Below are 27,032 nucleotides of genomic sequence, written 5' to 3'. Positions count from 1 at the left end.
GCACAGCTTAAGTATTTGAACGTATTTGATAGATTGTGCCTATTTTAATCCAGGTATGGTTTGTGGTTAAAAACATTTCCTGACCACAGCAACACCTCTGAGCCGGACTTTGAATTAGAGAGAAAAAAGAGAGAAGGAAGAAAAGAAGGCTCTTGCTCCCTTCCCCCTGTCTTTCTTACTTCCACCCTCATTTTAACCCATCACTCAATGCCAATCAAGCCGGCAGCACTCCGGGGGTATAACAAGGCAGGAGACCGGGATTCATTTGACATCTCCTGTTAAATGTCATCCGCAATTAAGGCTTATGAGGGCTGGCGTCGGCAAAGAGCGCCAATCAAGATTCCACCAGCCGGGCGGCCCACGTTAGTTAACCTTCTTCAGGCAAATCAAAGATGGGTGGTGGAAGAATAAAGTGTGTGTGTGTGTGCATGCCAAAGTAGCCTATTGGTGCAGAGTATTTTCTCCAATGGCAACTCAAACAGGTAGTTTTTCCACTACCGTTACTCAGGCTGGTCACCCCACTCTGTTTCCCCCAGGTGTAAAAACATTTGACCTCTTGGTTTCAATTTCATTCTTTGGTGGTTTTTGTTTTGCAGCCCTGAATGGTGCTTCGATGGCCTGTGTGTGCCCCACTAAGGGGTGAAATGTACTGTAGGGAAAACACACTAAATAAACTGAGGTGCTTAAATTGATTTGAGTTGTTTTGGAGCCTGGAGTTGCAGACTACTATGCTGAATCTCAAACTGAACACTTGGCCGATGAGCCCTTTATTGAGTGGCCACTTTCTGATCTGTATTGATAGTGATCACTCGAGTCTGCTACCATTTCAGGCCAAAAGAGAATTGAGACGATGCGCACTTCCATCCTAACTGCCACTTTGTCAATATTCCAATATTCCAAACCCATTCTCAAGCATAGTCTACCACAACCTATTTTGTAGCATAATTCACTATGAAGATTCATGGGTAGCACTTGCTGCCAAGGGAGGCGAGTTGACACAGGATGCCCACTCGGTAGAGCGGCTGCCTGAAGGGCTCAATGAAGCCCTCGATCACTCGACAATTAGCCATTGAGATTGACTCGTGAACACGCACATCGCATGATCGAGTGGTCAAAGTGTTCGGTTTAAGATTCAGCCCTAGCATGTTTTATTGGGTTTGCCTCCAAATTAGGTGCAGCAAAAATAAAAGCTTCCAAGGGCTCTGAGGTGCTCATCCTTCCAGAATGAAGAAATGTGAGGGAAGGGAAGGGGCTGAAGATTTGAGAATGTCAACAACACATATCCCGACAACTGTTTTGTTGAGCAGGAGTTTAAACAAATGCACGCATACGGTCTAAGGCTGTGTTATCAGAGTGGTCATGTTATGCCAACCTATTCATCCACAGCCTTTCCTTTTATAAACGTCTGCACTTTTTATCTAGCTGGATAGTTGATGGTAGACTAAGGTACAGTATCAGCCTCTAAAGCTAGGATACATCAATACCATCAAACAAAACACACAGCCGCTGTCACACCCTCTCAACAATTTCCCTCCGCGTGGCATCTGGTCCAATGGATAGGCCTGCCAGTCAAGCAAGGTCTTCCTCAACACAGAGCAACAATGCCTTGGGTGCCATGTTCAAGAACCTTAGCCTATGTAAGGTGCATTTTAGTAAATTGCTCCCCATGGAAGAGAAACATTGCGGCTTGATTGAGCGCAACCGCCAACAGGTCAATGGCCAAGGTGAGCAGAGAGAATACTTTGCTCTGCATGTAAAAACTATGGTCAATTGGGCTGTTTATCATTTGCGCTGTTGCAGTTGGACAATAAATGGGCTATGGGACCCGATTCAATGTAGGTTAAACCATAGCCCCTCTAGTAATTAAATAAGATCTCTGTGATAAACCCTCGTTCCAGAATGGGGTAAAAGTTGCATCAATATTGGTCAGAAAGTGCACCGCCCTATTGTGCACCGCCCTATGGGGCACCCGGTCACTGCTGGCTGTGACACATCCCGGGATCGAACCCCAGGCTTTAGTGGCACCTCAGCTGCTCCACTTGGGAGGCCCATGAGTAAGACCAATTAAACAGCTTAACATTCGCAAGACTACAGGGCCAGACAGAATAGCAGGACATATACTCAGAGAATGCACTGACCAGCTGGCAAGTGTCTTCAACCTATCCCTGACCCCATCTGTAATACCAACTTGTTTCAAGCAGACTGCCATAGTCCCTGTGCCCAAGAACGCCAAGGTAACCTGCCTAAGTGATTATTGTCTCACATCATGAAATGGTTTTAATGGCTGGTCATGGCTCACATCAACACCATTATCCTAGACCCACTCCAATTCACATACCGCCCCAACAGATCCACAGGTGACACAATCTCTATTGCACTCCACACTGCCGTCACCCACCTGGACAAAAGGAATACCTATGTAAGAATTCTGTTCATTGAGGACAGCTCAGCATTCAACAGCCATTGTCCCTTCCAAGCTCAGGACTCTGGGACTGAAGCCCTTCCTTTGCAACCGGATTCTGGAATTCCGACGGGCCACCCCCAGGTGGTGAAGGTAGGCAACAATACATCTGCCATGCTGACCATCAACATGCGGGCCCCTCAGGGGTGTGTGCTTAGTCCCCTCCTGTACTCCCTGTTCGCCCACAACTGTGTGGCATGACTGCATGGCTGACGACACGACGATGGTAAGACTGATCACCAAAGACGATGAGGTAGCTTATAGGGAGGTGGTCAGAGACCTGGCAGTGTGGTGCCAAGATAACAACCTCTCCCACAATGCCAGCAAGACAAAGGAGCTGATCATGGACTACAGGAAACCACATCGATAGGGATGTAATGGAGCAGATCAAGACCAAGTGTCCACATCACTAAGAATTTAACATGGTCCACACAAACCCAAACAATTGTGAAAAGGGTACGACAGCACGTCTGAGGAGAAAGAAGGCTGAAAAGATGTGGCATGGGCCCTCAGATCTTCAAAGTTCTACAGCTGCACCGTTGAGTACGTTTACATCCACAGTAATAATTTGATTTTAAACTCATTATGGCAGTAGGCAGATTATGCAATAGTGATGTAAACTCCCTACTCTGCTTATCTTAATCGGCGTGAGGTCAAATTTGAAGTAAGCGAATGCTGATTAAAACACCAGGTTTTCTGAGCAATCATTCAAATTTAGGATATATAAATGCTTTAATCTGCATTCCAACGGTGTATTTGATCTATGCATGTGCTAGCACCAGCCGAGCCAGCCTCCCTTTTTAGCTGGCGAAGTGTCTTAGATTAAAGTTCTGAAGTTGGCAGAGGTAAGGGACCAACAGGTCCACTGTGAAGGATGATGGATTGGATACAATGAAGGAATTTACTTATATTATTTAGGCTATTTGTCACATGTTGTTTTAGGGTGTCCATTTTTATATACCGAATGTGGCACGATTTATTTGGTCTTATCTAGCCAATTGTTTTGGCATTGGTTAGGTGGTCGTGTTACATGTGGAGAAATAAGTTGATTAGAACTGAAGACTTTACATTTTTAAACTGCAGATAAAGGAAACCGCACTGCCCAATGTTAAAACTGGCCCACAAGCTGTCGCTCTTGTGGACATTTTCATTGTAGGCAATATTGATGCAAAATTACAGCCTGGTTAACCAGCCTGATTGCTGCGTTCACCATTCTGTTTCACTTCACGTATAAGTCCAATACCGGTCCAATCAGCATCCTCTCAGGTGGGTTTAGGACAAAATCCTATGCGGCTAAACACTGTGCTTTGAATTAGGCCATCATCTGGTTGGTTAAAGGCCACCCAATCCCAGACAAGTTAGTTTTAAAGAATTCTCTTTGTTACAGACATAGTATCAAACTGTTTCTATAAGGAGGAATGCCAGACTGATGAAGTAAAATAAAATATTGAACGCAGCGATCAGGCTTGCCGAAGTACACCTGTCCTGTGAATAATAATGTGATGGGCTGACCTCCTTTTCTAACCTGTCATTGTCTCTTCTCTTTAGGTCCAGCAAAACCATGAACCTTTGTTCCAAATGTTTTACGGGTAGGTCCACTCAACTCCCTTCACACACCCTTTCCCCTCGCGTTAAGGGAGTTTAAAGCAGACGGCTTTGAGTCATGCAGCAATACCAAAGATTTGTGTGTGTTGGGGAGAGGGTGTGCGTGCGTGGGAGAGACTGTGTGAATTGCAGTGTGTGTGTTAGCATAGGTGAGTATGCAAATGTGTAGTTTGTGTGTGAGCATGGGCGTCTGAGTGCATGTAAGAGGGTATAGTGCCTGAGTGAGTGTGCGTGTATGCGTGCCTGTACCCCACGTATGTGTGCCAGTGCCATCATGACTGAACGTATATCTGTTTGTTCACGTCCCTGCTGCTGTGTTGTCACAAGCTGGTGTCCCGCTCTGCTGCTGTGGCCGGCATGGAGTGGCTTTAGTGACGCTGTGTAAACAGGGGGATTGTGTGAAGATGAGGTAGGGAGAGGGACGAGAAACCCTCTCTCCTCCACCATTACGCTCCACAGACTTACTGCTGGATAGTGGATCCATACTGTCCTGCAGTGTGTGGCTAAGCGTGACTTCTCGACTACTCTCTCAAACGCATATACAACAAGCAGACGCACACACACACACGTGGGGAGATGCACATAGGCATACATTGCATTCGGGAAAAGTATTCGAACCCCTTGACTTTTTCCACGTTTTGTTACGTTACAGCCTTATACTAAAATGGATAAAATAAAACATCCTTATCTACATACAATACTCCATAATGTCAAAGTGAATACAGGTATTTTAGAAATGTTTGCAAACCTGAAATACAAACACTTTGCTATGAGACTCGAAATTGTGTTCAGGTGGATCCTGTTTCCATTGATCATCCTTGATGTTAATAAAACTTGATTGGAGTCCGCCTATGGTAAATTCAATTGATTGGACATGATTTGGAAAGGCACACACTTGTCTATATAAGGTCCCACAGTTGACAGTGCATGTCAGAGCTAAAACCAAGCAATGAGGTTGAAGGAATTGTCTGTGAGCGCTCCGAGACAAGATTGTGTCGAGGCAAATATCTAGGGAATGGTACCAAATAAATTCTGCAGCGTTGAAGGTCCCTAAGAACACGGTGGCCTCCATCATTCCTAAATGGAAGAAGTTTGGAACCACCAAGACTCTTCCTAGAGCTGGCCGCCCGGCCAAACTGAGCAATCGGGGTAGAAGGGCCTTGGTCAGGCTTGGTCAAGAAACCCGATGGTCACTCTGACAGAGCTCCAGAGTTCCTCTGTGGAGATGGGAGAACCTTCCAGTAGGACAACTACCTCTCAGATCATGACAAAGAAGGTTCTCTGGTCTGACGAAACCAAGATTGAACTCTTTGGCCTGAATGCCAAGTGTCACGTTTAGAGGAAGCATGGTGGTGGCAGCATCATGCAGTGGGGATGTTTTTTAGCGGCAGGGACTGGGAGACTAGTCAGGATCGAGGCAAAGATGAACAGAGCAAAGTACAGAGAGATCCTTGATGAAAACCTGCTCCTGAGCACTCAGGACCTCAGACTGGGGTGAAGATTCACATTCCAAAGGGACAATTAACTAAGCAACAAATGGCTGTGCAGCGACGCTCCCCGTCCTACCTGACAGAGCTTGAGAGGATCTGCAGAAAATAATGGGTAGAAACTCTCCAAATACAGGTGTGTCAAGCTTGTGTCGTGTCATACCCAAGAAGACTCTAGGCTGTAGTCACTGCCAAAGGTGCTTCAACAAAGTACTGAGTAAAGGGTCTGAATACCTATGTAAATGTGATATTACAATGTTTAAATGTATTAATTTGCAAACATTTTTTTTTAAAGTGTTTTTGCCTTGTCATTATGGGTGTATTACATGTAGATTGATGGGGGGGAAATAATTAAAATAATTTTAGAATAAGGCTGTAAAACTTTTTTTGGGGGGGAAATTAAAGTGGACTGAATACTTTCCTGAATGCACTGTATGTATATACACACACACTTAAGTAAGCATATACAGTACGCACACACATACTCTCTCACATACACACACACACACACACACACACTTCAATCTCCCCCTTCACAATGAAATGTCTAGAGGGTAGGAGTTATTTTGGAATCCAGCATCTCTCGCACACATACAAACACACACCCACGCTCGTCACTCTCTTGTATAACCACAGACATTGAGAAGAAGCAGCCAGGCGAGGACTGTGCCCCAGAGCCTGCCCCCAGCTCAAGCAGCTCAAGCAACAGCCAGTCAGTCATCTTCTATAGCGAATCAAGCAGCAGCAGTAGCCAATCCCTTTCGTCAGCGCCTGTCAGCTCAGAGGACCCGTTGCCCGGAGACACAGAAGCCACGCGTCTACCTGAACAAGATGGTAAGGACAGGAGCCTATGTCCTGTAGTTTGGAATGTTGATTTTTTTTTTTTTATACATGTGTGATCGACCGCCTCGATTCGGTCTTATGTGAATTTTAATTTATTTATTTTTTACATTGGATAAAAGTAGAGACTCCAAGCTAGAAGATGTTATATCATACACTGCAGTTGAAGAACAATGGAAGTAATTCTGATTTGGAAGTTAATAAACTTTTGAGAAAATGACTCGAATGACTTGAATGTTTTGGTACACCTACTGGAGGGTTCTTTGTATACCCATTCAGCATCACTCTTATATGGAACGCCGTTTGGGTCTTTGCGTGTCAAAAAAGATACACGTCAAATAACGCGTTGCCGCGTTAAATAAGCTTTTAATTTGGCATGTAAAATAACACAGTTTAATTGTAGAATGTTGTGTTAGGCCGCAACTTCTGGTATTAGCTAGGTAGCCACTTGTTGTTAGCCTATTGAAATTGAACTTCAGGTCATGAAAAGAAATAGCTGGACCAGGTTATGTGTTGTGAAGCTAGCCACAATAAGGATTAGTCACAACTAGCATTCAATGTTAGCTAGCAAACCTTAGGAATCAATTTACATTGTTAGTTATAGCCTGATTCGTATCATATTACTTCACAGAGCATACACTTAACGTTAGCTAGCAAGCCAGCAACGTTTGCTAGTTATCTAACAGTATGCTTTAAATTACAAAATTAGACATTTATCTGCAAATGTAACTAGATTCCTACCCGTATACATGGATGAACGCTTTTGTGGCAGATTGGAACCATTTAACTCCATTTTTGTTTGTAGCTGTTTGACCAGCGTTGTGTCAAGTCACTCCGGGTTCACACTAACCGAGGCGTGTGCAGAAATTAGCCCAGCACTTTTTCCAACTGATCTGTCAATAGCACCTGCTGAATTCAGGGCATCAATTTGATTTAGAAACGTAGCAAAACTTGTGTAGTTCTTCATGGATAATGTTATATCTTTCAAAAACAGTGCGATAGAAAGGACTGTCAAGACGTGCTGAACAGCTTACGTTATAGACAGAAGCATGCTACATGGCAGACCAATCCAAACTCATCTCCCTGCATGTCCAGCCCCTCATTATCTCAGCCAATCATGGCTAGCGGGAAGATTCCTGACTTTTTCTGTGGCTAAACCAACTAGGCTGGTAATTGACCAATTGTATTCATATTTATGGATGGAATACAAGTTTGTTATTAAAGCACATGAGAGTTAATGTTCCAGATGGCATTTCAGCCCCCAAAAATGCATTTTGATAAAATATAAATGTTTATGTCCAAATGCCGCTACTGTGAAGTAGTGAAGTGCGATATACACTTAGTTTCCTGAAACGAGTCATATACATAGTATATTTAAAAAACATAACCGGGAATGCACAATACAGTCAGAGACGTTGTGGTACCTAGACCACCAGTTAATACAGATTTTTCGTGTCTTTTTGTGTGTTCCCATGACACACACACTTACTCCTTTAGTCCAGGAGCCTGCTATTGCCAAAGACACATCTACTATTTTCTGCAACAACGGTGGAGCTGCCCAGACCAGGCTATATCTGTCCTGGCATACATAGGAGAGAGAGGTGGGAGAAAGGAAGGCAGTTGGAGTACTGGGCAGATCTTCCACTATCTGGAAGATCTGCCCAGGTTATGTATACAAAGAGGTGGTTACAGTCCACTTTACGTTAGCGATCTGTCATGACTGGAACCCATTTAAATGAACGGGAAAATGTATTTCTGTAGCGTTTTAGTGTAATATACTTGACTTGTCAGTCACATATCGACTCTTGGTTTTTCAAGCTCAATTCGTCCTCTGTAAGACCAAGACATGTCAGACACAGATTAGATATCATAGGTAGCTAGGGCCTCCCGAGTGGCGCAGTGATCTATGACATTAGAGATCCTGGTTCAAGTCCAGGCTCTGTCGCAGCTGGCCGCGACCGGGAGACCCATGGGGCGGCACACAATTGGCCCAGCGTCGTCTGGGTTAGTGGAGGGTTTGGTCTGCAGGGATGTTCTTGTTCCATTGCAATCTAGCGACTCCTGTGGTGGGCCAGGCTGACACGGTTGCCAGGTGTACAGTGTTTCCTCCAACACATTGGTGTAGCTGGCTTCCGGGTTAAGCGGTCATTGTGTCAAGAAGCAATGAGGCTTGGTTGGGTCGTGTTTCGAGGACGCGTGGCTCTCGACCTTCGCCTCTCCCGAGTCCATACAGGACTTGCAGCGATGAGACAAGACTGTAACTACCAATTGGATACCACAAAATTGGGGAGAAAATGCTAATAAAATATATCATAGGTAGCTAAGTAAGCCAAATGTAAAGATAATTTGGATCCCATTCATTGGATACCATTTATATGTCACGAAAAGGATTAATGCTGCCAAGTTGCAGTTCCAGCAAGTCTAGAAAGGTTTGAGTAAGTCAGATTCAGCATTTGCTGCCTTACCCCTATATAATTATCTACAATTCTACAAATTGAACTGTAAAACTGCGTTGTTTCACTTCTAAATAGGTGACTCTATCCAAACTTAAAATGTATAGACGTAAAGATTGACATTTTAGGGCCACAAAACAACATTAGTCTATTAAATGCCTCCATGGAAAAATACATAAATAATAATAAATCTATACAGTGGGGAGAACAAGTATTTGATACACTGCCGATTTTGCAGGTTTTCCTACTTACAAAAGCATGTAGAAGTCTGTCATTTTTATCATAGGTACACTTCAACTGTGAGAGACTGAATCTAAAACAAAAATCCAGAAAATCACCTTGTATGATTTTTAAGTATTTCATTTGCATTTTATTGCATGACATAAGTATTTGATACATCAGAAAAGCAGAACTTAATATTTGTTACAGAAACCTTTGTTTGCAATTACAGAGATCATACGTTTCCTGTAGTTCTTGACCAGGTTTGCACACACTGCAGCAGGGATTTTGGCCCAGTCCTCCATACAGACCTTCTCCAGATCCTTCAGGTTTCAGGGCTGTCGCTGGGCAATACAGACTTTCAGCTCCCTCCAAAGATGTTCTATTGGGTTCAGGTCTGGAGACTGGCTAGGCCACTCCAGGACCTTGAAGCTTCTTACGGAGCCACTCCTTAGTTGCCCTGGCTGTGTGTTTCGGGTCGTTGTCATGCTGGAAGACCCAGCCACGACCCATCTTCAATGCTCTTACTGAGGGAAGGAGGTTGTATCTCGCGATACATGGCCCCATCCATCCTCCCCTCAATACGGTGCAGTCGTCCTGTCCCCTTTGCAGAAAAGCATCCCCAAAGAATGTTTCCACCTTCATGCTTCACGGTTGGGATGGTGTTCTTGGGGTTGTACTCGTCCTTCTTCTTCCTCCAAACACGGCGAGTGGAGTTTAGACCAAAAAGCTCTATTTTTGTCTCATCAGACCACATGACATTCTCCCATTCCTCCTCTGGATGATCCAGATGGTCATTGGCAAACTTCAGACGGGCCTGGACATGCGCTGGCTTGAGCAGGGGGACCTTGCGTGCGCTGCAGGATTTTAATCCATGACGGCGTAGTGTGTTACTAATGGTTTTCTTTGAGACTGTGGTCCCAGCTCTCTTCAGGTCATTGACCAGGTCCTGCCGTGTAGTTCTGAGCCGAGCCCTCACCTTCCTCATGATCATTGATGCCCCACGAGGTGAGATCTTGCATGGAGCCCCAGACCGAGGGTGATTGACTGTCATCTTGAAATTCTTCCATTTTCGAATAATTGCGCCAACAGTTGTTGCCTTCTCACCAAGCTGCTTGCCTATTGCAGCCTTGTGCAGGTCTACAATTTTATCCCTGATGTCCTTACACGCTCTCTGGTCTTGGCCATTGTGGAGAGGTTGGAGTCTGTTTGATTGAGTGTGTGGACAGGTGTCTTTAATACAGGTAACGAGTGGAGAACAGGAGGGCCTTATGTCATGCAATAAAATGCAAATTAATTACTTGAAAATCATACAATGTGATTTTCTGGATTTTTGTTTTAGATTCCGCCTCTCACAGTTGAAGTGTACCTATGATAAAAATTACAGACCTCTACATGCTTTGTAAGTAGGAAACACTGCCGATTTTGCAGGTTATCAAATACTTGTTCTCCCCACTGTATGTATGTATGTGTGTGTGTGTATATATACATACACACACACAGTCAGAAAATAACTAGATTACATCATACCTTGACCCTCCATGTCTGTCTGTCTGCTCTTTGTAGTTGATGGATTGCACCAACCACAAGTCTCTCTTTTCTTTCTTTTTTCCCCTTTCTCTTCCAGAAGTCTCCAGCACAGACACAGCCCACGGCATACTAGTATCCACCCCCACAAAACGGCCCTGCAACTCAGGTAGCTACGCCTCGACGGACCTAACACTAGGTTTCCGTGTCAGGCGCCATGTTCCCACTACGGGTCTGTCAACTCCACTTAATGGAGCCGGAATGGAGTGAGACTGGTGTCGGAGGGAATTGGAATCAACCAATGTTAATTGATCCAAAATGGCAGAGTTAATTGACCCGATAGGTAGACTGTAAATTGAAAGCAATAAGGGGAGATTTGGGGAAAGTAGACTACCTCACATTTGTTAGGTAGTTTTCATTAAGTATATTCCCCATGCAATTGAAACTGCACCCGCATTTCAGTGAGCAAGTAAGTGAAGTGACCATAGTTTAGGCGCTCCAGTATTATGTAATATGGCTGCAATATATGGCCTTTCTATCTTATTAAGGTTGACAGTAAGGAGTGGAGACACATGCGCACACACACACACATTTGTCAGCGAGACTTAATCGACTAAGGAACTCCTCTTCCTCTGCTGGAGATCACATGTTTCTACCCTCTATTGAGGGCCCTCGCCGCTAAAAAGAAGACCCATTAAAAAGGCAGAAAGACTGGAGATACCAAAGGGACTTCTACATTCCAAATTGCACCCTATTCCTTACATGGTGCACCCAGAGAGATTCCATAGGATAATGGGCGCGGAGGAATCGATCGTGAATGCCAAAGATTCGCCGGTCAACTTGGCCTAGTTCTCAGAAATGTATCGAGCGAAGATCTTTGTTCCACAGCCGAACCAGTGAGGAAAGAAACGTCTCTGGGATGGAGGAGAAAAATCCTGACCTAAACCTGACTTATGGGCAGATGCTTGACTAATTTTGTCAATGGCAGCCATTTTAACTAAAGTACTGTATATGGGTATCATTGTTGTCTGTTATTTTGTTGTAGAATGTGATGGGGGACATGCTTTAATTAGCCCAATGCAGCATTTCTCAAACATCTCCTTGGGGACCCTCAGCCGTTCCTTGCATTTGATGTATTACAGAGGTAGCACACCTGATTCAACTTATCATCAAGCCCTTGGCTGCATTTCAAACTCATAAAAGACACCCTCTTCCACTTACCCTCGTCTTATGCCCTTGGGGGAATCCCCGTCACTGTCTTGGAAGTTGGTCCAAATGATTAGCAAAACAAGGGAAGTTCTTAACGTAAGCTCCTCAGCCCTTGTTTTTGATCGAGTTTGCAAGTGTACAGTGATGTTCACTTTGGGGCCTGAAACACCCCATAATTCAATTTGCAATGATTGTACATCCGCTAAGAAAAGTTTGCCGTCAATATGGGAAAGTCAACATAAGTAAAAACAAATGTCAAAAGGTTCGAAATTGTGCTACTAATGCACATGACGGCACAAACACGTCTCAAATCAAATTGTATCTATCACACGCACCGAATACAACATGAGTAGGTGTTTCACCTTACAGTGAAATCCTTACTTACAAGCCCTTAACCAACAATGCAGTTTTAAGAAAATCCCTAAAAAAGTAAGAGATAAGAATAACAAATAATTAAAGAGCAGCAATAAATAACAATATACAGGGGGTACCAGTACAGAGTCAATGTGCGGGGGGCACCGGTGTCGAGGTAATTGAGGTAATTATGTACATGTTGTTAGAGTTATTAAAGTGGCTATGCATAGGTAACAGAGAGTAGCTGCAGCGTAGGATGGGACAATGCAAATAGTCTGGGTAGCCATTTGATTAGCTGTTAAAGAGTCTTATGGCTTGGGGGTTGAAGCTGTTTAGAAGCCTCTTGGACCTAGAGAACAATATACGACTATGGTGTCTGCAGTCTTTGACAATTTGTAGGGCCTTTCTCTGACGCCGCCTGACGCCGCCTGGTATAGAGGTCCTGGATGGCAGGAAGCTTGGCCCCGGTGATGTACTGGGCCGTATGTACTACCCTCTGTAGTGCCTTGCGGTCGGAGGCCAAGCGGTTGTCATACCAGGCAGTAATGCAACACGTCAGGATGCTCTCGATGGTGCAGCTGTAAAACCTTTTGAGGATCTGAGGACCTATGCCAAATGTTTTCGTTCTCCTGAGGGGGAATAGGTTTTGTTGTGCCCTCTTTACGACTGTCTTGGTGTGCTTGGACCATGTTAGTTTGTTGGTGATGTGGACACCAAGGATCTTGAACCTCTCAACCTGCTCCACTACAGCCCGTCGATGAGAATGGGGGTGTGCTCGGTCCTCCTTTTCCTGTAGTCCACGATCATCTCCTTTTGTCTTGATCACATTGAGGGAGAGGTTGTTGTCCTTGCACCACACGGTCAGGTTTCTGACCTCCTTATAGACTGTCTCATCGCTGTCAGTGATTAGGCCTACCATTGTTGTCATCAGCAAACTTAATGATGGTGTTGGAGTCACGCCTGGTCATGCGAACAGGAAGTACAGGAGGGGACTGAGCACGCACCCCTGAGGGGCCTACATGTTTGGGATAAGTGTGGCGGATGTGTTGTTACCTACTCTTACCACCTGGGGGCGGCCCGTCAGGAAGTACAGAATCCAGTGTTTAGTCCCAGGGTCCTTAGCTTAGTGATGAGCTTTGAGGGCACTGTGGTGTTGAATGCTGAGCTGTAGTCCATGAACAGCATTCTCACACAGATGTTAATTTTGTCCAGTTGGGAAAGGGAAGTGTGGAGTGCAATAGAGATTGCATCATCTGTGGATCTGTTGGTGCGGTATACAATTTTAAGTGAGTCTAGGATTTCTGGGATAATGGTGTTGATGTGAGCCATGACAAGCCTTTTTAAAAGTATTTCATGGCTACAGACGTGAGTGCTGTGAGTCGGTAGTCATTTAGGCAGGTTACGTAGTGTTCTTGGGCACAAGGACTATGGTGGTCTGCTTGAAACATGTTGGCATTACAGACAGGGAGAGGTTAAATGTCAGTGAAGACTCTTGCCAGGTGGTCAGCGCATGCTCGGAGTACACATCCTGGTAATCCGTTTGTCCCTGCAGCCTTTTGAATGTCGACCTGTTTAAAGGTCTTACTCACATCGGCTGTGGAGGGCGTGATCACACAGTTGTCCGGAACAGCTGATGCTCTCATGCATGTTTGTGTTACTTGCCTCATTGCGAGCATAGAAGTTATTTGTCTCGTCTGGTAGGCTAGTGCCACTGGGCAGATCTCAGCTGTGCTTCCCTTTTTTAGTCTGTAATAGTTGGCAATCCCTGCCCCATCCAACGAACGTCGGGCCGGTGTCGTACGTTTCGATCTTAGTCCTGTATTGACGCTTTGCCTGTTTGATGGTTTGTCGGAGGGCATAGCGGGATTTCTTTTAAACTTCCAGGTTAGAGTCCCGCTCCTTGAAAGTGGCAGCTCTACCCTTTAGCTAAGTGCAAATGTTGCCTGTAATCCATGGCTTCTTGTTGGGGTATGTACAGTTGAAGTCCGAAGTTTACATACACTTAGGTTGGAGTCATTAAAACTCGTTTTTCAACCACTCCACAAAATTCTTGTTAACAAACTATAGTTTTGGCAAGAAGGTTAGAACGTCTACTTTGTGCATGACACAAGTATTTTTTCCAACAGTTGTTTACAGACCGATTATTTAACTTATAATTCACTATCACAATTTGAGTGGGTCAGAAGTTTACATACACTAAGTTGACTGTGGCTTTAAACGGCAGGGTAGCCTAGTGGGGCGGCAGGGTAGCCTAGTGGTTAGAGCGTTGGACTAGGAACCCGAAGGTTGCGAGTTCAAACCCCCGAGCTGACAAGGTACAAATCTGTCGTTCTGCCCCTGAACAGGCAGTTAACCCACTGTTCCCAGGCCGTCATTGAAAATAAGAATTTGTTCTTAACTGACTTGCCTGGTTAAATAAAGGTAAAATAAAATAAAAAAATAAAAAACAGCTTGGAAAATTCCAGAAAATGAAGTCATGGCTTTAGAAGCTTCTGATAGGCTAATTTACTTAATTTGAGTAAATTAGAGATATACCTGTGGATTTATTTCAAAGCCTACCTTCAAGCTTCTGACAGGCTAATTGACATCATTTGAGTCCATTGGAGGTGTACCTGTGGATGTATTTCAAGGTCTACCTTTCAATTTCAGTACCTCTTTGCTTAACATCATGGGAAAATCAAAAGAAATCAGGCAAGAAATTGGAGACCTCCACAAGTCTGGTTCATCCTTGGGAGCAATTTACAAATGCCTGAAGGTACCACGTTCATCTGTACAAACAATAGCACGCAAGTATAAACACCATGGACCACGCAGCTGTCATAACGCTCAGGAAGGAGACACGTTCTGTCTCCTAGAGATGAACGTACTTTAGTGCGAAAAGTGTAAATCAATCCCAGAACAAGAGCAAAGGACCTTGTGATGATGCTGGAGGAAACTGGTACAAAAGTATATATCAACAGTAAAACGAGTCCTATATCGACATAACCTGAAAGGCCACTCAGCAAGGAAGAAGCCACTGCTCCAAAACCTCCATAAAAAGCCAGACTACGGTTTGCAACTGCACATGGGGAGAAAGATCGTACTTTTTAGAGAAATGTCCTCTGGTCTGATGAAACAAAAATAAAACTTGTTTGCCATAATGACCATCGTTATGTTTGGAGGGAAAAGGGGGAGGCTTGCAAGCCGAAGAACACCATCTCAACCGTGAAGCACAGGGGTGGCAGCATCATGTTGTGGGGGTGCATTGCTAAAGGAAAGACTGGTGCACTTCACAAAATAGATGGCATCATGAGGGGTGAAAAAGTGATGTCCTAACCGACTTGCCAAAACTATAGTTTGTTAATAACAAATTTGTGGAGTGGTTAAAAAAACAAGTTTTAATGACTCCAACCAAAGTGTATGTAAACTTCCGACTTCAACTGTGTGTGTGTGTATTTATGTGTGTGTATGTGTGTGTGTGTATATATATATATATATATATATATATATAATATATATATATATATATATATATATATATAATGTATATGTATGTATATATATATGGGTTTTTCTTCATTTTCTGTATGGTAGAATAATAGTGAATACATCAAATCTATGAAATAACACTTGGAATCATGTTCATTTCACTGGACTATAATAAAGGTGATATTCAGTATTTTAATGCTAATAGTCATTCTATGGATCATTTAGCTATCTTTAAAAAATTACATATGTCAGCTTAGAACCCACCGAAGGCTTAGACTTATAATTATTTTGTAAGTTATCTGCTGCAAAACTTTGTTTTGACCTCAGCAAGCAGTAGTGGCAGTATGCAAATCAGCGAGCCAAATGAACATCTCTTTCATCGGTGTGTTTAGGTTCCTAACGTTCACCATGAAGATTTGTTCAAAAAGAGCCGTTTGTTCGCGTACGACCCTTCACTAAAACACACTCTTAATGGATCGGTGTGGCCTTTTTGTGTGCGTTTTCTTTTTGTGTTCGAGCAGCCTCTGAGTCAGAGAGTGACGCATCCCCAGAGAAGAGCGCACGGGTGGGCCCCGGTTCTAAGGAGTCGTCATCTACCAATGGGGGTCCCAAGCAGAAGAGAAGCCGGCGCTGCCACCGATGCCATACCAAACTGGAGCTGGTACAGCAAGAGCTCGGCTCCTGCCGCTGTGGTCAGTACACACGCACTCATAAAAACATAAACGGACATAGGCCTACATGTCTCCTGAGTGGCTCAGTGGTCTAAGGCCTCTTGCACTGAGATGCAGTGCGTCACTACAGTCCCTTGTTAGAATCCAGGCTGTATAACATCCGGACGATTTTGGGAGTCCCATACGGCTTCTCACAATCGGCCCAGTGTCGTCCGGGGTAGGCCGTCATTGTAAATAAGAATTTGTTCTTAACTGACTTGCCTAGTTAAATAAAGGTTACACAAACATATGGGACACTTTTACACATGCAAGCAAACACAGAGGCTCATACATACTTACACTCACACACACACACACACGTTCTCATACAAATGCAGGTATGCTAACATTCCTGTGTTGACACGCAGTGCAATGCATTCGGAAAGTATTCAGACCCCTTGACTTTTTACACATTTTGATAGGCTACAGCCTTATTCTAAAATGGATTAAATAAAGCATGTTTCTCATCAATCTACACACAATACCCCATAATGACAATGCAAAAACACGTTTTTAGAAATGTTTCCAAATGTATAATTTTTTAAATATATTATATACTTATTTACCTAAGTATTCAGACCCTTTGCTGTACAACTCAAATTTGAGCTCAGGCAATCTGTTTCCATTGATCATCCTTGAGATGTTTCTACAACTTTAATGGAGTCCACCTGTGGTAAATTCAATTGATTGGACAGGATTTGGAAAGGCACACCACTATATAAGATCCCACAGTTGACAGTGCATGTCAGAGCACAAACCAAGCCATGAGGTTGAAGGAATTGTCCGTAGAGCTCCGAGACAGGATTGTGTCGAGGCACCAAAACATTTCAGCAGCGTTGACGGTTCCCAAGAACACAGTGGTGTCTTTCTTAAATGGAAGAAGTTTGTAACCAACAAGACTCTTCCTAGAGCTGGCTGCTCGGCCAAACTGAGAAATCAGAGTAGAAGGGCCTTGGTCAGGGAGGTGACCAAGAACCCAATGGTCATCTCTGACAGCGCTCCAGAGTTCCTCTGTGGAGAGGGGAGAACCGTCCAGAAGGACAACCATCTCTGCAGCACTCCTCTGGAAAAGGCACATGACATCCCACTTGGAGTTTGCCAAAAGGCACCTAAAGTCTCAGACCATGAGAAACAAGATTCTCTGGTTTGATAAATCAAAGATTGAACTCTTTGAACTGAATGCCAAGCATCACGTCTGGATGAAATCTGGCACCATCCCTATGGTGAAACATGATGATGGTGGCAGCAGCATGCTCTGGGGATGTTTTTCAGCAGCAGGGACTGGGAGACTAGTCAAGATCGAGGGAAAGATGAACAGAGCAATGTACAGAGATTATTGATGAAAACCTGCTTTGGAGCGCATAGGACCTCAGACTGGGGTGAAGGTTCACCTTCCAATAGGACAATGACCCTAAGCACAGAGCCGAGACAACGCAAGAGTGGCTTCAGGCCAAGTCTCTGAATGTCCTTGAGTGGCCCAGCCAGAGCCCAGACTTGAACCTGATCGAACATCTCTGGAGAGATGGGAAAATAGCTGTGAAGCGACGCTCCCCATCCAACCTGACAGAGCTTGAGAGGATCTGCAAAGAAGAATGGGAGAAACTCGCCAAATACAGGTGTGCCTAGCTTGCAGCGTCATACCCAAGGAGACTCAAGGCTATAATTGCTGCCAAAGGTTCTTCAACAAAGTATTGAGGAAAAGGTCAGAATCCCTATGTAAATGTGATATTTCTTTGTTTTTGTTTTTAATAAATTTGCAAAAACCAGTTTTAGCTTTGTCATTATGGAGTGTGTGTAGATTGAGGAAAAGCAACTATTTAATCAATTTCAGTATGAGGCTGTAACAAAAATACTGTACTGATATTTCTCAGTGGTAATACAAATCTAACAGCACATTTCTGCTTTTGTTTAGGCCTCATTCCGGGACAGAAAGCGATTCCCTTTCTTTACTTTCCTCTGGAGCATTAGAACTGGACTGAGAGTTGCTTTACCCTCGTCTTCTAGAACTGCAGACCTGGTGGCATAGATTTAGGCCTCACTCAAAGAAATAGGCCACAATGTTGGTGTAAATTCCATTTTATTGCAGTGAATTCTTGAAGTTAAGTGAAATTCCAATATTCTTAACTGTTTAAAAAAAATATATATATATATATTAAGAAAAGGTTAAATGGAATTTCAGGTCACGTCCTGAATTGACTGAATTAGAAGGGAAGTGACCCCAACTCTGATTGGCCATACCTTAGCTTAGAGACAATTAGATGGATACAGATAATCAGCTAAACTAACTTGGTGTTGATTACTTTACTAATATTTAGCACTAGCATAGTTGACTACCCCTATTTTCACGTTGTCAACAGCAAGTACAAATCAATAGTCTAAATCACTTTGAATGAGCTACCTTTTTAAGGCTTAGCTATATATATATATTTATACTGTATCTGATAACAATCATATCATGTTAGTAAGCCTATCATTTCAGCCACAAAGCAGCAGTTGTAGGCTACTTAATGTGTCATTACTGAAGCCAACGCCCGTGCTTTATTAGCACTGCTATTTATTATGACAACAAGTCATTCTAATGATGGCTTAATGACACGTCTCGCTGTTAGTGACTGAATGCTTCGCCGCCAAATTGATGGCACATTCTGTTCAGAGCTAGCAGCATTTTCACAGCAAAGTTAACTATCACTTGAGAAAGCGCTTTCCCTGCTGCTTGTCAGTAGAAGTACCTCACTTGATCCGTTTATCTATTGGCTGTGCTTTGTTTTTAGCTGTGAACGTTTTTCGGTGCAATAGCTTTGTCCCTTTATCTTATATTAACCATGCTCTGTTTGAAGTTGTGTGTTAACTGTTAACACACGTAGGTACATCTGTTAGCATTTTACATGTCAGAGGGTGTGTGTGTGTGTGTGTGTGTACGGTGCATGTGTCCATATGTACACAACAGTCACACACACCACTTCAGGGACACACACCAGTTACTTTAGTCACCAAACCTCTTTCTCCTCATACTCCCACCAAGCCATGCTCTCCCCTATCCCACTCCCCTTTTGCGTCCATCAGCCACTCCCTCTTCCACCATTACCTTCGGCTCCATGCTAGCCCCGCTGTAGCACCACACCACCCCACACACAACCACATCTTTCTTTATTCATTCCTGTGCATGGCTTAATAATTGCCTCTGCCACTCTTCAATTAAAGGGCGCTTCGGTCGCTGTCGCTCTGAGACTTTAATCAGTGTTCGTCGCTGTCAGGAACATTATGCATATTAACGAATACATTAAGACTCCCAACGTAACTAACGAGTCGCTCTCTCTCTCTCTGTATTATTGAGACTCCTTTCAGCTACCAGGGCTTTGTGGAGGACTGACACAATGGAGACTCAATGGGGAGGATCGTTGGTGGTAGTGTCTTCACTGGCAATGATACTCAGGCAGCTTAGCTCCTAATGGCTGATTTGAGATCAGGGATCTTTGAATGACAATGATACTCAGGCTGCAGTGTATTGAAGAAGGTGGGTGTTGTACCTCCTAATGACTGACTCGAGGTCAGTCCTAGCTCCTAAGAATTGGTTTGTGATTACATGCTTCAGGCGTAGAGTATTGAAGACAGGCGTTGTTGCTTCTTAGGACTGATTTGAGATCCGGTGTTTGATGTACTCATTGGTGTTCTCGTGAACACAGAACTGAGAACAGAGTATAATAGCATTAGAATACTTTATTCTCTATACTCTGTTCTCAGTCCTTAGGAGCTAAGCTGGCTGAGTATCATTGCCAGTGAAGCCACTACCACCAGCGATCCTCCCCATTGAGTCTCCATTGTGTCGGCCCTCCACAAAGCCCTGGTAGCTGCATTAGCTGCAATTGTATTAGCTGGGGTTGAAGCTTTACAATGTGGAGATGCATTTGCTTGTCTCTGTTCTATTGAATTGGATCTGGATGTATTGACGTATTAGAGAAAATGTTGCCACTATACTGTAGCTAGGGGATCGTGGTCTGTGCCCAATTTAACTTTTAAAAGAATTTGAAAAAGTACACTCTTCTGCACCCTTACTCCCCTTCTCCATCTCCTCTCTATCTATTCACATCTTCATTTAATCATTTTTGTCCCCCTTTCCTGCCAATCACCATCAAAATATGTAGTCTAACAACAAGGGTGCTCCCAAAGAGGACAAAATGATGGCTAAAAAAACTGGGGGAGGGCCAGAAAAGTAAGGGAGTTTAACTATTGGTGCAACGACACATCTGTAAACCAATTGAAAAAGGAGAACAACGTTTCTCTTGCCTCATTTTCTCCCCACTCCATAACTCCCCTATGTTGAAGAATGCATTACATGTATTTAGGTTTGGAAATGTCCATAAGGCGTATGCTTCCCAGCTGAAACAGTTTGGTAGAGTTTGTACATCTATGACAACATTCTGTGATGTTTTTGTTAGTTTTGGACTTCGGTGAGGGTTTTTTCGGCTGTTCAGGCACACATTATTTTCTGGAGGCAAGCCGAAGTTTGGAGCTGAAGTCTACGCCCCTTCATTGGTGATTGGTCAACAGTATGGATTCTTCAATAGTCTTTTAATGAGACGACTCATTTTCATGCACATTTTTCATTGAGAAATACTTCACCAAACATCTTACTTAGATGTAAAATTGTGCGACTAAGATCTATTCGGCAAAACGTCAGAATGTATGACAGACTTCTTGTTAGATTAATTCGGACTATTTTGAGAGAGTGTATACTGGCTACAGCTTCTCAAAATGGACAAACATTACTATTGATAATGCGTTTTTCTAGTTTTCAAGCAAAGGTCTTTTAAGGGAGTATACGATCACACTCGTTCCGTTCGGCAAAGAGCATAGTCAGCACCACTTCAACATTTTTGGGTGTGTCAACTCATGCTATATATAAAAAGTAAAAAAACATCTCACCTTCTCACCAACAGGCTATGTGTTCTGCATGCTCCACCGGCTGCCCGAGCAGCACGACTGCGTCTTCGACCACCTGGGGTGCGGGCGTGAAGAAGCCATCCTCAAGATGGTCAAGCTGGATCGCAAGGTGGGCCGCTCATGCCAGCGCATCGGTGAGGAGTGCACCTGAACCCCCCCCAACCCCGACGATGAGAGCGAGGAAGAGGAGACTGCGTCCTAAATCATTCATCTTTATCCAGAAATGTGCACTTGTACAGACCCCGTCATGGATTTCTTAAAAGTATAGGATTGGTGTAAAGCATTGGTTGCGTTGTTTCGGGGAAATGGTGGCAAATGGGGACGGAGACAAATGCTCACTTTATACTCACTTTTGTCCCCACTGCCACTTTTTGTTGTGACAATGCTCTTACCTCAAATAAGCAGACAAAGCACTTCTAGTTTTCGCGCCCCGACAAGGGACTGCTAAAGCCACTTCCCTGTCTGCCAACCTCATAATAAAGACCAGAGCCCCCTCATGTCATCACTATCACAGAGTGGGATGAAGTTACCACCTAAACACTGATCTAAGGTCAGTTTTTAGTTCAGGTCAACCCACTGATTAAGGGTGTGATGCAAGGGAGGTTAAGCTGATCTTAGATCTGTACCTAAGGAGAACCTACCACCCCAAGACATCCCTTGAATCCCTCTCCCTCCACTGTTTTGTGATTTTGACCTATGACTTTTGAGCGTGTCACACCCACCACTGCTTCTCAGCCTTAACCCCTCCCATCTCCAGATCAGGGACATCCCTGTTCAGAAAAAAACTAAAGCCATCTGCTGCTTATTGCAACTGTCCCTATCATCATCACCACCACCTCAGGTTGTGGGAGAATCCAATGAGAGGGGTTTACAGGGGGAGAGGCAGGGGGGTTGGACTATTGCAACTCCCTTCCCCTTACCCCCTCCCTTTCTGACCTGCCTGCTTCTGTTGACACAGCAGCCATTTTCTGTATCTTGGGAGAGAGAACTTCCTTTCTAGACAACAGGCACCGATCGTCCCCTAGTTAGTGGGGTTGGATTAAAAATGGAACAGTCTGTCTGTCAGGGATTTAATCCATCTCCCGAGTGAGTTTCAGTCGCTATGGAGACAGAAAACACACCCCTTGAGATTTACTTTGGCCATGATGTTCATGCTACTACGGGTGCTGGCCAAGGATAAACTTCTAAGATGGACACAAAAGCAAAGAGCTGTCACGAGACCACTATATGTGCCTCTATCGGAATCTGGTTCCCCCTGCACACATGCGCACATACATACACAAACACTCTTACATACAGTTCAGCCCACATGCGCAGAGCACAAGGATAGCTAAGCAAAATCAAGTGGTACACATTGGACTGTGCTGAATTTGTGGAGAACCTTTTGACAAAGTTCTTCAGTGGGACGCTCATGGTTGTTCAGGTTTCGCTCGATATAACCCATAATATCTTAGCCATGGACTTAATTTCCCATCAGCCCCCACTGTTTGAAATGTTTCTGCGACACCTCTGTCTCTCGATGCCATCCCCGACCCCTCGGTGGGATTCTAACTCCCTCTTTCTTTCACAGATTCTCTTCTTCCTGCCCTTGCCCGTCGCACACCGCTGTCTTTCTCCTTTCACTCTCTCCATTCCGTTTCCAGACAGCATGTCTTGCTCTCACCCACCTTACTCTCCATTAATCCTTCCCTCTTTCATTCTCATTTCTCCACAGTATTGATTTTCTCGCTTGCTCTCTCTCGCGCGCGCACACACACACACGCACACACACTCCTCTTCTTGCCAAAGAGCAAACACTGAGTGAGAGGTTGGGGCCTGGCCATAGGTGGGGCTGTGGGGCTACAAGCAGAGCGGGGAGGAAAAATGTAATAGAAATTGAATTGTCGTAAAATAATATTGTGTATCTGAAAGAAAAACCCTTATTTAACCCTCTTTGTTTTTGAAATGTTATTTTACTTACACATTAGCATAGTGCTGCATTTTTTGTTTGACATTTTTAGAAAAAATGGATAAGGGAATTCTGGAGCCTTCGTTTTCTTTTGTTCCCTTTTGTTGCTAAAAAATAAAGTAATAAACTGGATGAGAGGAGGTGTAGTGTGGTCAATGTCTCATGGAGAGATGGATGGAGGGAGGAGCATGAACAAACACTGGGCCGTGTTCAGCAGGGCACAATGTTTCGGTAGAAATATGCAACTCAGAACAAACATACCTATGTCGTCAGCTATGAATGTGCGTACATCCTATTTCAACGGCACGTGTGTATGGTGTCTGTGTGCAGTCTACACACATTCACACATTTAACAGGTAGTTTGCTACTTAGTGTTTGCTGGCACTGTGCATGCTGTTGGCTCTGTGCCATGATGGCTGTAGCAGAGTTTTATGGTGATGTAAATAGCTGTTTATTGGCGACAGTATACCCACTTGCAGCTGCTCTGAATTACAAAAATAATTTGTTAAGTGTGTGTGTGTGTGTGTGTGTGCGCATTTACGTGTGCTTGCGTGTGTGGTGCCCATGTGCTTTTGTGTATGGAGATTTTTACAAACAGGCAAGGTGGGTATTTGATGCCATCCTCATATCCACTAATTAGTGTTTTCGATAAAAGATAAACCTATGTATGATCAAAAGGTGGCTTCAAACGAACGCTAACATTGGCCAGCAGCCAACATCACATGGGCAGAATTTGTAGTACTCCACTATCCCCAATTTGGATAAGAGATGCTTAGCCCACCGATATGCTCAGTTGTCTGCACACAGCCCAGTTACCTTTCTGCCCTATTCCCTATCTCGTTTTAAGCTTGGTATCCGTTCTATTTTAAATCGAGCAATTCAAGAAATCTAAAATCCAGATAATTCATTTGATCTTATCCATTATCGTCAGAGCTGATTTTCTGTTCATTCTTACATCTTAGCACTGTTATTACCACTGTGTGGGTGTGTGAGAGAGAGTAGCCTGTGAGTTTGTGTGTTGGTTATTAGGAAATGGGATCTGTAGCTGCCAGTGGCTCAATAGTGGTAAAGGGGATTTGAAGATGAAATGCTGTTAAGGGTAAAGACATCCATTTGCAGCACAACAAACAAGGAGTCCTGTCATTTAGCTGGTTCTTGGCCGGCCATGCAAATGTAATCCATACACACAATTTAACCCCCAATTTTGTTTAATAGAAGGTAATTGAACACAAATGTTTTTGGAATGTGCAATTTAAGGCAGTGAATCTACAAAATTGTAGAGTTTGAGAGCGAGTGTGTGTGTATGTACACACAGGCTGCCTTAGCTATGTTTCATAGGTTTTAAATTAAACTGGGGCCCACACTGACTGTTTAATGTAAAATGTATGTTATTCATACATTTTACATTGTGTGACAGCTTCATAGCTTCAAAGAAATTAAACACTTACAAGGTATTTTTAATTGTCAGATAATAATCATAGCAGTTAATTTACCAGGGATAATTTCGGCTAGGGGGGCCCTTCAATGCATTTTAAAACCAGGCCCCATATCACTAGGTCTGCCCAGGTGTACACGAAAGTGTTCTCTTAAGACTCGAGGTGGACACAGTAGTTGGAGTCTGATTAATTTACTAATGCAATAGAAAGGCTGATGTCCGGGCAGCGAGTGAAACGCTAGACTTATATTAGATTACAGAACAATTATCGCAAAAGCATGGGTTCAGTTACATCTTAAACACATTATTACCAACTGAGCCCATTTCAGAACGAATAATGTCTGTGATAACCAGTCAATCAGCAAAGTGTATGATTAGTCAGCTATTGTTATATTAATCCTTTATGGCAATTTCAGGGTGGTTTCCTGGACACAGATTCAACCTAATCCTGGACTAAAATGCATTTTCAATGGAGATTCTCCATTGATTTTACATTTTCTTCCACTACTAGGCTTAATCTGTGCCAGGAAACTTCCCCTTTAAGTACAGTGGGTGAATACAGTTTGTCTGATCCATGCAGGAATTGAAACCACAATCTTGGCATTGCTAGCGCAACGCTCTCAGGACTATTATTAAAATCTGTGTAAACTATAGCCAACCTGTTTTAGTTTCATTAGATGCTTTTGGCTTCTATTTCATTCTGTGAGGATGGCGACGATACCAGACGAGCATTGATATCTGAGACGGCATTAAAAGGCCCCTTAGCAGTGCGCTAAGTATTGAAAGTGTGTGTGTCCCAAATGGCACCCTATTGCCTACATAGTACACTACTTTTGACCATAAGGCACTGGTCAAAATAAGTGCACAATGTAGGGAATAGGGTGCCTTTGGGACACAGACAGCAAGTGTTTCATGGATGGAGCATTTTGTGACATTGTATGTAATGCATCTTGTAGGCCAGTTTTTCCGGACACAGATTTTTTCAAATCAGTTCTTGGTCCAGAATTGGTCATATTAATCCAGGATACTGGTTCTAGTATGGATACCAATATCCCATTTTTGGCACAGTAGCATATAAACAGATATTTTCAAACACACAAACGTCTATACACCAAAATGACGACCATACAGTTTCACCGATGGGAAATGTCTGCTATTCCAGTCAAAGCCCAAAACCTCCAAATTTACTTGAACTATTTTCCTCCCACACAGGTTCCATAGAAGCCGCTCTCCCACCTGTAGACCCGTTGATATTTAGTCACATTTAAGAGAAAATCGATGGCGACGGCAGAAGAATCCCAGTGCACCTATTAATATCAGTTTTTCCTGTGACCTTTCCATGCCGCTGACAGTACAGTTTCTGGACTGCCCTCAATAAACCACTAAAATGTATGAATCTTTAATGAAGCATTAGTGATGAATACAGGATTGGGTTCCTGCAGAGTCTGGGAAACAGGCAGGCATGGGCGACAGAGGTGGTAAGGTTTCAGCCCGCCGTGACTGGAAAGTGTATGCCTGTCACTGGGCAAAGACGGGTGGAATCTACATGATTTCCATGTTATTTCAACCAACATTTTCAGTGTGATTTCATTGTTTCGACAAAAGACTAATTCGATTTTCGAAAAAGTAATTGAAGTTCAAAAATTTTGACTTGTTTCAACCCAATTGTTAATCAAATCAAATTGTATTGGTCACATACACATGGTTAGCAGATGTTAATGCGAGTGTAGCGAAATGCTTGTGCTTCTAGTTCCGACTGTGCAGTAATATCAAACAAGTAATCTAACAATTTCACAACAACTACCTAATACACAGAAATGTAAAAGGATGGAATAAGAATATATACATATAAAAATGTGGATGAACGATGGCCGAGCGACATAGGCAAGATGCAATAGATGGTATAAAATACATAACTCATCTCATATGTACATACTGTAAGATATGTAAACATTATTACATGACCAGTGATCCATTAAAGTGGCTAATGATTTGAGTCTATGTAGGCAGCATCTTCTCTGTGTTAGTGATGGCTGTTCAACAGTCTTTGAGATATAAGCTGTTTCTCAGTCTCTCGGTCCCAGCTTTGATGCACGTGTACTGTCCTCGCCTGCTGGATGGTAGTGGGATGAACAGACAGTGGCTCGGGTGGTTGTTGTCCTTGATCTTTTTGGCCTTCCTGTGACATCGGGTGCTGTAGGTGTCCTGGAGGGCAGGTAGTTTGCCCCAGGTGATGCGTTGTGCAGACCGCACTACCCTCCTGGAGAGCCTTGTGGTTGAGGCTGGTGCAGTTGTCTTACCAGGCGGTGATGGAGCCGACAGGATGATCTCAATTGTGCATCTGATCAAATTTCTTCAGCCTCCTGAAGTTCTTC

The 27,032-nt window shown here is 43.6% G+C and overlaps 1 protein-coding gene across 2 annotated transcripts in view; it reads left to right on the top strand.

The window, feature by feature from the left end:
* The window catches only part of LOC139385140 (AN1-type zinc finger protein 3-like), a 47,909-nt gene extending 24,547 nt beyond the window's left edge, over nt 1-23,362 (top strand). The window contains exons 2-6 of one of the 2 annotated variants that reach the window (XM_071130217.1): nt 4,010-4,050; nt 6,190-6,387; nt 10,693-10,761; nt 16,145-16,315; nt 21,271-23,362. In XM_071130217.1, coding sequence (XP_070986318.1) covers nt 4,010-4,050; nt 6,190-6,387; nt 10,693-10,761; nt 16,145-16,315; nt 21,271-21,425 — 634 coding nt within the window. In that variant the 3' untranslated portion in view covers nt 21,426-23,362. Of the gene's footprint in view, nt 1-4,009; nt 4,051-6,189; nt 6,388-10,692; nt 10,762-16,144; nt 16,316-18,245; nt 19,663-21,270 lie in introns of those variants that run through there. The other variant, XM_071130218.1, reaches the window with a different exon arrangement.
* The last annotated feature ends 3,670 nt before the right edge of the window (nt 23,363-27,032 follow it).

Source organism: Oncorhynchus clarkii, chromosome 26 (assembly GCF_045791955.1).
Source record: "Oncorhynchus clarkii lewisi isolate Uvic-CL-2024 chromosome 26, UVic_Ocla_1.0, whole genome shotgun sequence".
NCBI classification, from domain to species: Eukaryota; Metazoa; Chordata; class Actinopteri; order Salmoniformes; family Salmonidae; genus Oncorhynchus; species Oncorhynchus clarkii.
Note: the sequence above shows the minus strand (reverse complement) of the source record. Positions and strands in the feature narration are given on the sequence as shown.